The 13,361-nt window shown below is 37.6% G+C and overlaps 1 protein-coding gene across 9 annotated transcripts in view; it reads left to right on the forward strand.

Moving 5' to 3' along the window:
• Window positions 1–13,361, forward strand: part of LRP1B (LDL receptor related protein 1B) — a 687,728-nt gene that overhangs the window by 416,070 nt on the left and 258,297 nt on the right. For all 9 annotated transcript variants that reach the window (XM_065070319.1, XM_065070313.1, XM_065070311.1 and 6 more), the window contains 4 exons: window positions 1,185–1,407; window positions 4,328–4,499; window positions 6,346–6,489; window positions 7,838–8,074. In XM_065070319.1, coding sequence (XP_064926391.1) covers window positions 1,185–1,407; window positions 4,328–4,499; window positions 6,346–6,489; window positions 7,838–8,074 — 776 coding nt within the window. The remainder of the gene's footprint in view (window positions 1–1,184; window positions 1,408–4,327; window positions 4,500–6,345; window positions 6,490–7,837; window positions 8,075–13,361) is intronic.

A 13,361-nucleotide genomic window follows, 5' to 3' on the forward strand; every position in this document is an offset into this window, starting at 1 on the left:
CAATTCATTTTGGCATTTGACAGCTGCTGTACATATACTATCGATAATTCTACTGTCTTTAATACTTTTAATGCATTTTAATTTACATATTTGGCACATGAAACACTTCAACTACATGTAAAATATAATCTTATTTATTTGAAGATGGTAATGATAAAGGATATGGGTATCATTTGGCTCTTTAGCAAATATTTATTCTTTCCAGCCTAAAACATACACAATGGTGAATTTCTACGAGAGGTTACAAGGCTATAAATTATTACTGGTTAACACAAAGATATCTGAAGGTTTGTATGCTGTTGATCCAATGTTATTCCTATTAATGGTAATAACCAGGAGATAATTCACTTCATTTAGAAAATGAAATCCTGATTCTCAGAGTAGTTTTAGTAATATTCAGTCTCGAATCAGATTATTCTTTACAGCATGTTAAAGTCATGGCAAGGTGGTCTCCAGCTTGCAAGTGTAATTTAGTCTCCCAAATAGGTAATCTTGTTAAAATATTGTCAGGTTAATCAAAATTGATTTGTGTGTATTAAACCTGGTGAATGCTAATCAAGTATCAGGTTAGGAAGCTTAAGTAGCAATTTGAAGTCTTTGATAGTTTCCCTTTACTCTTGGATTGAATGACTCCTTGGATTTGTGGAAACATAGACTGGGTACCAATGCACTACAGACTAAAGCATCTCCTTTAGAAATGTATTTTCCAAAAACCTGACAGTGTCGCTCACTGTATTTATTATTCCTTATGTGCAATGAATTATTCTCCAAACCGTGTAAGTGCTTTGTGGTTTGGCCACTCTGCTTTTTGTAACTATCTTGCCATTTTGTACAAATAATACTTAAAGAGATATTTGAGATTGCAATGTATTCTCCGGATGTATGAATACCATCCATTTAAAAGACAAATATTAAATTATGTATCTGTGGTGTAAGGAAATGTATTTAGAACTTATGTACGTTCTGTTTGAAAGAAAATTCTGTGTAATTGCAAATTTGTTAGAAGATACAGTGATTTTTTTTTTTTCTATTTATATGATTATCAATATGGGTTTTATGGGTGATCGAGAGGTGAACACTCTGAAATGATGAAGAACAAAAACTTAGTTTGCACAGAGCCACCAGGAGCTTTACACTCTGCTCACACCCTTTGCAACTTACATCATCTTGTTTTCTTTCAACAGAAAGCTTTTCTTTACAGACTATGGGAACACTGCCAAGGTTGAGAGATGTGACATGGATGGAATGAACAGGACGTGGATAGTAGACTCTAAAATTGAACAGCCGACTGCTCTTGCACTAGACCTCATCAATAAATATGTGTACTGGGTTGACATATATCTGGATAGTGTGGAAGTTGTTGACTATCAAGGGAGGAAGAGGCACACAATAATTAAAGGCAGACAAGTAGGTATTTATTTGTAAATTAGTAAAAAGTAATTATATCAATAAATGTGTGGAATGCTGAACATAATACCAACAGTTACAGTACTTTCAGATTTTTTTTAGTCTTTTTAGTTCAAATGCATTAGACGTTAAACGATCCATCTGCATGTTTTGCTTTATTTGCAATTTAGCCCGTTTTGCAACCTATGGACAAGGTTCCACGCAGTGTCTCATGGACAATGCGACACCCAAGTCACATTCCCACTGTAAAAAACTTCAGGAGAGAAAATAGGGAGTGATGGAAAGATAACTGGGGAATAAATTATTAGTGACAAGAATTATTATTTGGTGACCAATAAATTATTAGTGACATGTCCTTGCCAATTCAGGAAGAAAAGTCTAACAGGCGCAAGAATGTGAAAGAAACAGAGTAGCAAAAACTATTCACCTGTTCAAACCATCCTGGTTGCCCTTAAATCATATTTTGCTGATGCTTTTCCACGTTGATGCAGATGTTTGGAGTCATAAATACAAATGCTGAGACTATATGAGCCTTGCAGCAGGAGTATATAAATCGGTTATTTTTGCTGCGACTTGGAAAGCCGGGTAGTGGGTAGCGGGAAAGGAAGAATTCCCTGGCAGTTGTGGGGCTTATGTAAATTGACAGAAAATTAGCAAAGACCAACCTGTTCTGGTTGCTACTTGGACTCTGAGAGCTGGTGTGGGCACCATGTGCACATCTGCATCTGCCTGGGGTTAAACTGTGTGTAAAAAATGTACAGACAGAACACACATTTTACCTGTTCTGCTGTCATTTTTTCCTTGCTTCCAAGTATTACCAAGAGACAGCTGGTTAGCATAACCTACCATTTAAAAATAGACAGAAAATGTGACAACAAACAGTCTAGGTCAACTGGCTAAGTAGCAAACACCTTCAGTTTTTTTACCAAATTACTGTCAGTCTTTAGCCAGTTGTTCTGGAATAACAGATCTTGTAAACTTTGTAAACAGGTAACATTTTGGAATAGATACTTTAAAAAGGAAAGTCATTTTCAGAAGTGGCTAGCAGATACTTTTGCAGGCTTGTAACTAAGTTATGCTGGTGTCATAGGAGAGACATTCTTGTTCGTTCTCTTCTTTCTGAAATTTAGATGCGAAAGAGGATTCTTTCAAGTTCACAGGGTTTCTTTTTCTCTAAACTTGCTAAGGAAGGAGAAGGATGTTTCTTTCTTTCAATATGGGTGATGAGTATTAAAAAGTTTGGCCTCTAAGTGTCTCGCTGCTATCACAAAAGGAGCAGCACACTGGTTGTCTTTCCGCTCACATGAAAAATTAGTAATTACACTGGGTTTTGTGCCAGCATTTGCCAGGATTTAGAATGGCTGTTACTCCAGGTTACTCCTCATTAGTCTAAGGAAACAGTAGACGAGAAAACTATTTTAAATGAATTTTAAGGATTGAAGTTTATTTCATTAGTGCAAGCGTATCAAAAGACATGCTTTCCAAGTGATATATACAGGCTTTTATGATTGATAGTCTTCGTTGTAGAAAGCAACATTTCCATTCGTGTACAGGATAGCAGTAAAGCTTCATGAGACACAAAAACCAACACATGCATGAATTAAATGCAAAGAATTAAGTCATTATAAAACACATTGTAAAATAGTCACATAGCTTTAATAGTGTAAATACAGAAAAGCTCTTACAGGAGTTGAATAATAAAGCTTTAAACTGAGTGCAAATGGAAATAGACAATAAAGGATTATAATGCAGAGGAGAATTCAACAATTTGCTACAGATGCATCATTATTTTCAAAGCTCTTTTATTTTCTATCATAATATAATTGGATTGAATTTCTATGGGGTCTTAATCAAACACTTCCATTGTTCTCAAGTTATGTTTCTTTTCCCTGGGTAAGGGCAGAACACAATGTCAAAATTTGGCCACCCGCAGGGTAATTTCCAAAAAGGACTGAAATATTGTTTGATTTATGACAGGCTTTGCCTATTTTTTTTTGTTTTGTTTTGTTGGTTTCATGTCTGAATTTGTGCATAAAAAAAAACCCTAAGTAAATACTTTGTGGTGAACAGTTTATTGATTAAACTAGTGAGACATTCAGCCTGTGGCTATCTGAACATCTGCCACCAGATTCTCCCAAATTTGTTCAGCTTTCAAAATCATCTGTGAGATATTTTATGTTTTCTCAATGTATAAATCAAGTACAACCACTAGATTATCGAACACATCATGTTTGAGCTGTGATTTGCTGACTAAGTTATATTAGGTAATTTTTGCTTAATGTACCCAGACACACCACAGATTAATGCAATTTCAGAATTCACTTTTTGAGAAACAAGTCGCAAGTGTTTTGTGACCACAAACATATTCAGAGACTTGAACACAAAAGGAACACAAATGTAGCTGAGGGAATTTGTTTATTTATTCCTTTATTTACTTAAGAAAATATTCAGTGATTATATCCTGCACTATTTGCCTTGTTTTGGTTATAGCATAATCAAAAATACGTCAATTCCACCTATAAACTGTGTTTTAAAAATCTATATTTCTAGTTAATGCTAGTTAATTTATCTTATTATGAGTTAATACTAAAATAAGTTGTTGCACATAACAAAATATGCAGGAGTTTTTGGCTTAAAAGATAGAGAAACGGGGAAGTTAAGAGGATAAATTATTTTGGATTGCTAAATATTTTGAATTTTCTGCCTTTCTTTTACAAAGCTATTCTAATTATACACTTCCAACTACAGGAATGTGAACTATATTTGTAGTGTAGTTTCTGTTAATATGTACAAATATGTACGGACATCTTTAGAAATCCTTTTGTACAGTTTAGTATGTACACAGTGGTGTTTGGTGTTTACAAATCATAGATACACCTAAAATATTGTGCTAAAATAATATCATTTTTTTCTTTTCCAGATTAGGCATCTTTGTGGTTTGGCAGTATTTGAAAACTATTTATATACTGTTAATTCAGATAACCTCAGCATTTTACAAATAAACAGATATAATGGAACTGACGTTCAGTCTTTGGCGAGACTGGACAATGCTAAAGAGATCCGCGTGTACCAGAAGAGAACTCAAACAGCAGGTAAGATCCAAATTCCTCTTTGTAGGAAACATAAGACTAGATCTTAGGTGGATATCTAGTCAAAAAGGTTCTTCCACAATGATGTTTTGGAAAATGCAGTAAAAATTTGTCATTGTGGCAAAACTCTGTTGCTTCTTTACCTTGTTTGGGACGTGCTTTCTGACAGTTCTCCTGCATCTCCTGAGCATTCAGCTTGGAGAACCACCAAGGAGCCCTGGTCTGCAGGTGTTCTGGCTCCACACACTCAACGCATTCAGAATTTAACACCCTCTGAAATTGCGAGATGCTCAGTACCATCCACATGCTCGGGTCTCTGACCTCGGAGATTCCTGGTTTCTCTGGGCCTCATTTAAGACAGAAGACAATCCCCCAGAGAGGCTCCTCCGTCTGTGAGGTTTCCAAAAAAGCACCAAGATGTGGGCAGCTGGCCTTGCCTGGCTGCCACACCGCAATCGCTTAAGTTTTCCTTGATTTGTTTAAATACCATTTTCTACTTCTGCGAATGAAATCTTCATTTTTGTCTAGAATGAAAAACTGTTTATCTTTTCAGAATTTTTGGTAAAATAGCAATTTTTGAGGTCTGTAGAGCTGTGTGACTCAGATCATGGCTCTGATCGCATACTTTCTGCATTCAGAACAGCCATGTGATTGGTGGAACTTTGTGCAAAGATGGCAAGATCCTAAATGATTACAGCAATACTCTATGGGATTTTGTTTACATGGCTGATAGCAATAAATTGTTGCAGTGACTGCTTGGACAGAGGAGCTAACACATCAATTCTACTGATCAACGTCAATGTTATTAAACAGACAGGCTGCTTTTAGAGAAGTTTCTGAAGTGGGAACAAACTTGAGCTTGATGTAGAACTAATTTTTCACCTTACAGCTGCAGGCATTGATTTGCAGGTGTCGATGTCGGGTGGAGGCTGCAAAGCCTCTTTCCTTGTTCTAGGCTCCCTCTTGTACCCCTGAGGGAGTTGTAGAGGTGGAGTAGAGGGGAGACATGAGCACAGTGTAATCTTTTATTACATCCTGTGATTACTCTGTTCTTCTTGCCCTTTGTTCGGTCCGCTACTTCTTTTGTTTTGAATGGACATGTTTGTTGCTTGTCAATATTCACTGTAATAGTTGTCTGAGCTTGGTTGAGCTTCTGTATACCTTTAACAATATCGACCTTCAACCACTTGATTACTTTCTTTTTTGACACAACTGAAAAGCTTAAGGGAAAGGAGAAAGAAGAGAAAAACCTTTTTAGAGCTAAAATACTGCTGGCCTGTTGTAAGCCAGCTTAGCAAATGTAGGATAGCAAGGTAGATTTTGTTTTGTCATCAGATGTAAGTTAAAGAGAATTAAAAGTTGAATTTGCTATATTAGTCTGCTAATCTACAATGGTGCATTTGAAAATATAAAGTCAAGGGAAAGGAATTATTTGGTCTCTGCAGCTGGATTTATGTCCCAACTGTGCAAATATGGAAAAAATACTGCAAGGCTTGTTCTGTTTTTTAGTTTCTGCACAGGTATCTGCCCCAGAAATGTGCCGTCTAATGGAGTTGAATAAATAGCAAACTGTGTTGCCACGGGCTTCACTCAGTTCTCAAAAAGCCAACCAACCAAACGAGCCAAAGACATAAATAAAGGGGAAAAGCACCAGCTACCCCAGGGCAGTGCTGCCTGGCAGACCATGTGCACGAACTTGTTCAAAAAGGGGCAATTACATATAACAATGTGTATGGCTTGATAGCCACAAAATGGCTTTTTTCTCCTGTCTAAGCTTTATACATGCTGATGCATCTAATTATCTTGTTTTAAATGGATTTCAATCGTGCTGTTTTTTCACTGGCCGTAGTCAGAAGCCACGCGTGTGATGTGGACCCGTATGGAATGCCAGGGGGATGTTCGCACATCTGTCTGCTCAGCAGCAACTACAAAGCACGGACTTGTCGCTGCAGGACTGGCTTCATCTTGGGGAGTGATGGCAGGTCATGCAAAAGTATGTTATTTAAATCAAAGAGTTTGCCAGCCGATAATATTTTAGGGTATGGTTCTAGGTGTTTTTTGACATGCTCATCTGTAACTATAAAAAACAAGTGGACTGTTTTGGGGTAATAGTTGTTTGCAACATGTACCTGACGCTTTGTATATTCCTTTCATTCTCTTAAAATGATTTGATTTGGCTTGGTTCATAGAAGTGAGAAATTCAACCTGGGATGGTGATGAAAGAATTCTAAAAATCATCACAAGTTTTAAGTTAATCAGTCTTACTCTTTCTTCATATACTAATTTGTCACATCTAATTTCTACCCACACAATCAACTTGTAAGTTGGAAGTGGACCATTCATATACATTGAGCAAGGTATTTCTCAAAATAGTTTGTGAGAGCACGTTTGATTTGTATAACTATGGCTATACCTAACAGTAGGTATGCACAATCCGTTGGTCATCTACAGCCAACAGGACAGTCCTGAAAGTTTGGGGTAACACCTGTTTTTGTCTGGTTTCTTGATAAAATGGTGAAAAACATGCAATTAGATGGATATATGTGACCTCAGTCAAACCTCACATGGTTTTCGCTAACAATTCCAAGAAAAAACCTTGAGAGGCGTTAGCGAAAGTCTGTATCTTACAGAATTTTGGGAGGTATATTGACAGTATTAAGGTTCTAAGGATATTTATAAGTATCTTTAAGGAAACAAAATCACGTTATTAAGCTTTGTTATTCGTAATTAACCTCTTGGATTAAATTGTAAAAATCTCTTCAGAAATAGGAAATAGTGGTATCCATGTTTTGTATCTCAGTATGAAAGAACAGTGTGTGTTGATTTGTTGTGTATCTTCCCATTTGAAATAAATGTATTGTAATGTTTCATCTTGTTTGTTTCTGGGAAACTTCAGGTGAAAAAAAAAACGGTGGTTTTTTGTCTGCTGGAGTTTATGGTCTTGTTGGATTTAATGATTACTTCAGTCATGGTCTGCATTACCCTGATAGATCCTAATGAATTGTAAAATTAAATGTCTACGAAGCTATATATGTCCATTTCACAGTAGGTGCAAAGTTATTGTGTGATGTAGGATTGCTTTTCAGTGTGGACTTTTATGGAAAAAAAAGAATTAGATGTAAGCAGCTCACTGAAGTAATTTGTGTTTTAATTAAGGTCATATAATTAGCTAGATTTCTTGAGTTTAGATACCTTTAGTATATGTGAAAGTTTAATTTTTGGTATTGAGTAACACTCCCACTCCCCCACTAATTGTTCCAGTTAATTAAACAGTGACATTATGAACTGTAAAGAAGATTAGGCAGCATCAGGTGTTAATGTTTGTAATCTTTCTTTTGCAGGACCAAAGAATGAATTGTTTCTTTTTTATGGGAAGGGACGCCCAGGAATAATACGGGGAATGGACCTGAATACCAAAGTATCTGATGAATACATGATCCCTATAGAAAACCTGGTGAATCCTCGTGCTCTGGACTTCCATGCCGAAACCAATTACATTTACTTTGCTGATACTACCAGTTTCCTAATTGGACGACAGAAAATTGATGGCACAGAGCGAGAAACAATCCTCAAAGATGGTAGGCAATGCTAACTGATAGTGACAGTCAGAGAATCTCAGTAAGGAGAAGGTGAACTGACATTTACAGATGATATAAAGCTTTATTTAAATCGCCCATGGAAAATAAACCCAAGGTAGACCTTGAACAGAGTTGGAAAAATTTCTTTTTGTACAACTTCATGTTTATTTTTATTTTCACTGCAGAAAGGTAAAGTTTGGTTAAGTTGCTCTGTTGTGAATTCTTCCTTTGTCCATTGAAGGTTATACCCACCAGTAACTCTACATCTCCACTCTATTCTTTCAGTAGTTTGTTACAAGTATCCATAATGTGGTTGGGTTTTAATAATTCACTGAGCCATCCCATATCCTTGTGGACTCTATATTCTCCACTCCAGCCTGTATCACAATGTGGATTCTGGAGGTTCTTCAAGAAGTTTGGCAGAGTGAGATTTCCTGTAGCACTTGCAAATGCATTAGAAAAAAACTTTGTGTTTCCTGGTACATTTTCGATTGTGTATGTGGAGTAACAGGAAGACCTAAACATTTTTTTAGAACCTGAATTGAGATGTTTGTACCATTTATGAGAGAAAATACCAGCAGTTCTCTGGTTTCCACCTCTCCCACCACACTTCATAGAATCTCCCTGGTCTACAGTTGTCTTTCATATTAAATGCCGTTTCAATAATAAAAACGCCAGTTTGTCAACGCATATTTATTTTTCTTTTATGGGCCTCTTTCATGAAGGTGGGGATAATGACTGCCTCAGTTGAAATCCATTCTATGGTAATTATTTTCTAGTACTCAAGAAAATAAGCAGTGTGAATATTCATCTTGGCCTTCAGAGTGCTTAATACCTTTACTTGTAAATGGAAGCTTAAGACAATGAAAATAACTAAAATACCATTGGTTAAGCACAGGGATTTTCACTCCCTGTCATTCATAACCCATGTTTTAATCCACCCGTCTCAGAGAAGTTATCTCCAGTTTGCAGTGATATGGTGATGATTTGGTACAAGGTCTCTCCAGTGACCTCAGAGTCTGCACAAAGATCCCTTCAGCAGGATCGCAAGGGATAGGTGGCTCTTTACCCTATATCAGTGATTGCTTAATAAAAGACAGCTGTCTGAGTAAATAATGAATACTCAGCAGTCAATCTGGTAATTCTTGGTCTCACTGCTAATATGGAAATGGATAAAATACATCACGGAACTTCCATTGCTGACCTTCTTTTACTAAACACCACATTTTATTTTACAGAGAAGTAATCCAAATGTGCAGTAGAGGAAGGAGCAGGACAATATGCAGATTTCAAAATTGTAATACTAAGGAGCATCCTTGGTGAAAGCTGTCAAACGGGAGTAGTATAATCAAACATGCAAACATGAACAAACTTTGTATACCAAACTAGCAAATCGAAGACACTCTTTTAAATCATGTTCAACTGGAATTCTTGCTCTTTATAAATACAACATAGCAAAAATACCAATGCAATAACAAAAGAGTTATGGATTATCAGATGATGTATTATTGGTGGTCCTAATACTTACAAAGACAAAAAAAAATGTCACTGCCATTCTCCCCCCCGCCACAACTTCCCCAGGAGTTTACGTTGCTAGTTAGAACTTGGTGTAGTTTCATAACTTTAAAGTGTGCCTAAAGAACACTTGTAAATGTATTTTTCATGATTTAAAAAATTAATATGGCCTCCAGCCATACCACCTTAGCTTTTATTCTTGTCAGCTCTCAGGAACTCAGCAGGGACAGATTAAATCATTCCGTGGTGGAAGGCTACAAGAGAAAATCAGGTGTGTCAGGAGGTGGTGTAATATTTGCTCTGAACAGCATGGTGCTGAGGAATTCTGTCTGTGGTAGGTGTCACTTCTCAGATTAGAAGTTGTCATTTTTTGTGACTGTCAGGTTTTATGAGAACAGATATGCTGGCTCAAACAACACTGTAACTCAGATAATTACAGTTTGCCTACACGAGAGCCTGATCCTACAAGCTGTTGACTGTGAGTTGAGAATGCTGAGCACCTCACACTGCTGGAGGTTGATTTTCCCATATAGTTTCAGCTGTGATTTCTTATTCTTCACTTTGGGAAACAAACTGCTGGGTAGTATTGATAACTATTTGACAGCCCGCAGCACGGCCAAACCTAGAGCTGGCGGCACAAATGCAATAGTAGCATACTTACACCAGCAAAAGAAATTGCTGTAATTACAGTTTCAAACTTGCATTTGAAATCAGCTTTTTAAATAAAAAAAAAATTAAACAAGCCAGGCATTTTAAAGGGACTTGAATATTGTTCAGTTGAAGTAACATAAACACAAACTCTGGGTTTGTTTGTTTGGTTTGGTTTGGTTTTTACTTGGCTTTGTCCCCTTATGTTGTTTGGGGTTGCTGTGAGCCTTAAAGTCTTATATTTTTCAGTTGTAAATGTTAGCAAAGATGGCTAAAAGCTAACATTTTGCTTAAACAAGGTCAAAGTAAGTCTGTAAATATGTTTGGAAGCTGTTTAGCTGGTTGGTATTTAGAAGAATGGTTTTTTTTTTTAATTCATTTTCATGTTATTCTAGTATTTTAGGCACTATTAGTGTACATTACTGTACTATTATATATTGGTGTACTATTGGTGTACTATCAGTGTACTATTAGTGTATTAACTGATGTTAAGCTGGGCCATTCTGTACCAAACTACACACTGTGCTTAGTATCTCTTGCATACTTAAAACCAATATGGCAAATTATTGCCTCTTGAAAGATGAGTTTTTAAAAATCTTATGTCTATATTCAGTATAGTTGGAGCCCACATACTCCTGTTGATTGTAAAATGCTGGTAGTATTTCTAGAATTACAAATGTTAATTTTTCAATTATCAAGTGAACTATGATCAAAACGGTGTTTTATTCTTCTTACGTTGAATGGGCTTCATTGAAAAAAGCCTCACTGTACTCATACCATTCTTTTTAACCAGAATGGCCATTATTTTGTTCCTGTTTACTTCCTGATGTGAAGCTCATCTAAAAAGTGAGGAATGTATTTGAAGCTTTAAGACAGTCAGATGAAAGTGAACTTTAAATGATAACTTTTCAAAAAGAATATAAACTGTGTCTACAGCATTGTGCTGTAGAATTCTCCTTTATTTTAAAACTTTCAGATATATTTAATATCTAATTACTGTGGGGTATTTTGACTTAAATTGTATTTGATTTACCTCTGGGCAGTGAATTTTGATACCATTGGTTCCTTCAAGCTTCTTAGATCACAAGGAAAAATAGGTCCATAAAACTATAGTGATGTTTAGGTTGATCGGAAATATGGATAAAAATGTTAAACACATGCTGGAAAACCCCTCAGCACATGCCACTTGTTTTGGTTTTTTTTGTAGGTATCCTGATGTTACAAATGTTAGTAAGACCTTTCCATTAGTACCTAGTGATTGTATTATGGGGAGGCATGTTGATGGAGAAATCAGAAGGAAGGATTAGGTGATGGCAACACAGCACAACTGCATAATGCTGTTTCAGTAAAAATGATTCTGGTAACAACCTGAAACGTCCCAAAGCAGCTCTTCAGGAGTTCATGTGAAGCTGTTGTCTGGAAAGCTGACAGTTCAATTACATGTAGATGGCATTACCAATGTGAATGTGAACATAAAAAGCAATTTGCTTTCTTTTTTTTCAAGTCTTGATGATTCCTGTCATTGGCATTGTACTGTAGAATTGTATATCCAGTTATGACATGTAATACAATACATATAGTCAAGAAGCATCATAGTAAGGAGAGGGTTTCTTTAGTGTTTTTGGTTGTGTTTTTTTGTGGTGGTGTTGTTGTTTGGGTTGTGTTTTTTTGTTGTAGTGGTGGTGGTGGTTGTTTTTTACCTTTTCAGCCGTACCAACCTCATTTTTATCACAGCAAAGGGAGGCACCAGTTTGGTGCTGTGAATTCTCAGGCTCTGTGGACTCCACTGGAGTCACAGCTATTATGCTGTTATCCCATTGTCTTTTTTAATCCAGGTGACAAGATAAACAAGGTAATACTAAAATTCATGTTTTCACCCCACATTTGACCTCAGAAAGGATACTAAAGCAAGCAAAGGCAGTAGGAGGCAGCAGCCAGTAACCTGCCCCTCAGTCCTGTCAGGCGCTGCCACCGGGCACCATGTTTTGGCGCCAACCAATCAGGGTCATGGCCGCCTCTGAGGAAACAACCAAAGGGCTGGTGAATGTGTCAGGGAGGTTTGTGGGCGCCGTGGGGCTGCCTGGGAAGTGGAGTGGAGAAGTGGCCAAAACAGGCTCTCCAGGAAGGGTTGGGGCTGCTGAGCTGAGCTGGGGGGTCAACCCAGAGGGCTCAGCCATGGTAATGGCCACCTCAGAGGGGGCTTGGGGTGATTTGGGCATGTCTCACTTGCAGACTCTGCCCTGCCTTAGGATGGCTCCTGTGTTGTCTGGTGGAGGAGTCAATGGAGCAGCAGCTCTGTTCTGCCCAGCAAAATGTGCTGTGGAGGGATGGAGGAAATGGGGGTAGCAAGTAGCAGGTGCTTGGGCTCCTGGAGAGGGAGCAGAAGAGGTGGTGGTCGCTGATGTTGAGACCATCACTCCCCTCAGTATTGACGAGGCTCTGGTATCACCTGAGAAATGGCGGGATCGTCCTGCAGATGGGGAGTGACCACACCAGGAGGAACATGCCAGAGGGCTGGTGTGAGATCAGCTCTGTTATTAAAGTCAGGTAGTGCCTCAACCTTCACAACACTACAAGGGACAGGAAAGAATGACTGGAAATCCTCCATATCCCACCCCGCCCACTCGGACTTTGAGATCTGTCTGAAAGAAAAGAGAAGGGGTATCATGAAGAGAGATGGAAAAGCTTTTAGAGACCTTATGGTGTCTAAAAGGGGGAGGGGGCAGGGCTCAGTTACTGTGTGGGGTAAGTTTGGGGGAAAAACTTGTTGCTTGGGGAATTGTTTCACTACTTCTCAAGTTGGGAAACCTCCACACTGTATTGACTCATTTTGTTTCTGGACAGAGCCCATTTTGCTTATTTTTTAATAAGAATGAGACTTATTATTTGAGTAAAAGATAATTTAGACTATTAGAGCTGATTCTGGAAGCTTTCCTTGACTTGAGTGATATTGCTATTTAGGATTAAAGTAGGGTTTTGTTAAATGATGATTCGCCCAGGGCCAGCTATGGTTAACATATGATGGCTTATGGTTTAATACACAAGTTTTATAACCCGTCTTTGTCTTTTGTAGGGTGTTTTCAGCAAAGACTAATTCTGAAAGACACATATAATTCAGGTTTAA

The sequence above is a fragment of the Columba livia genome, chromosome 7 (assembly GCF_036013475.1).
Source record: "Columba livia isolate bColLiv1 breed racing homer chromosome 7, bColLiv1.pat.W.v2, whole genome shotgun sequence".
Lineage (NCBI taxonomy): Eukaryota > Metazoa > Chordata > Aves > Columbiformes > Columbidae > Columba > Columba livia.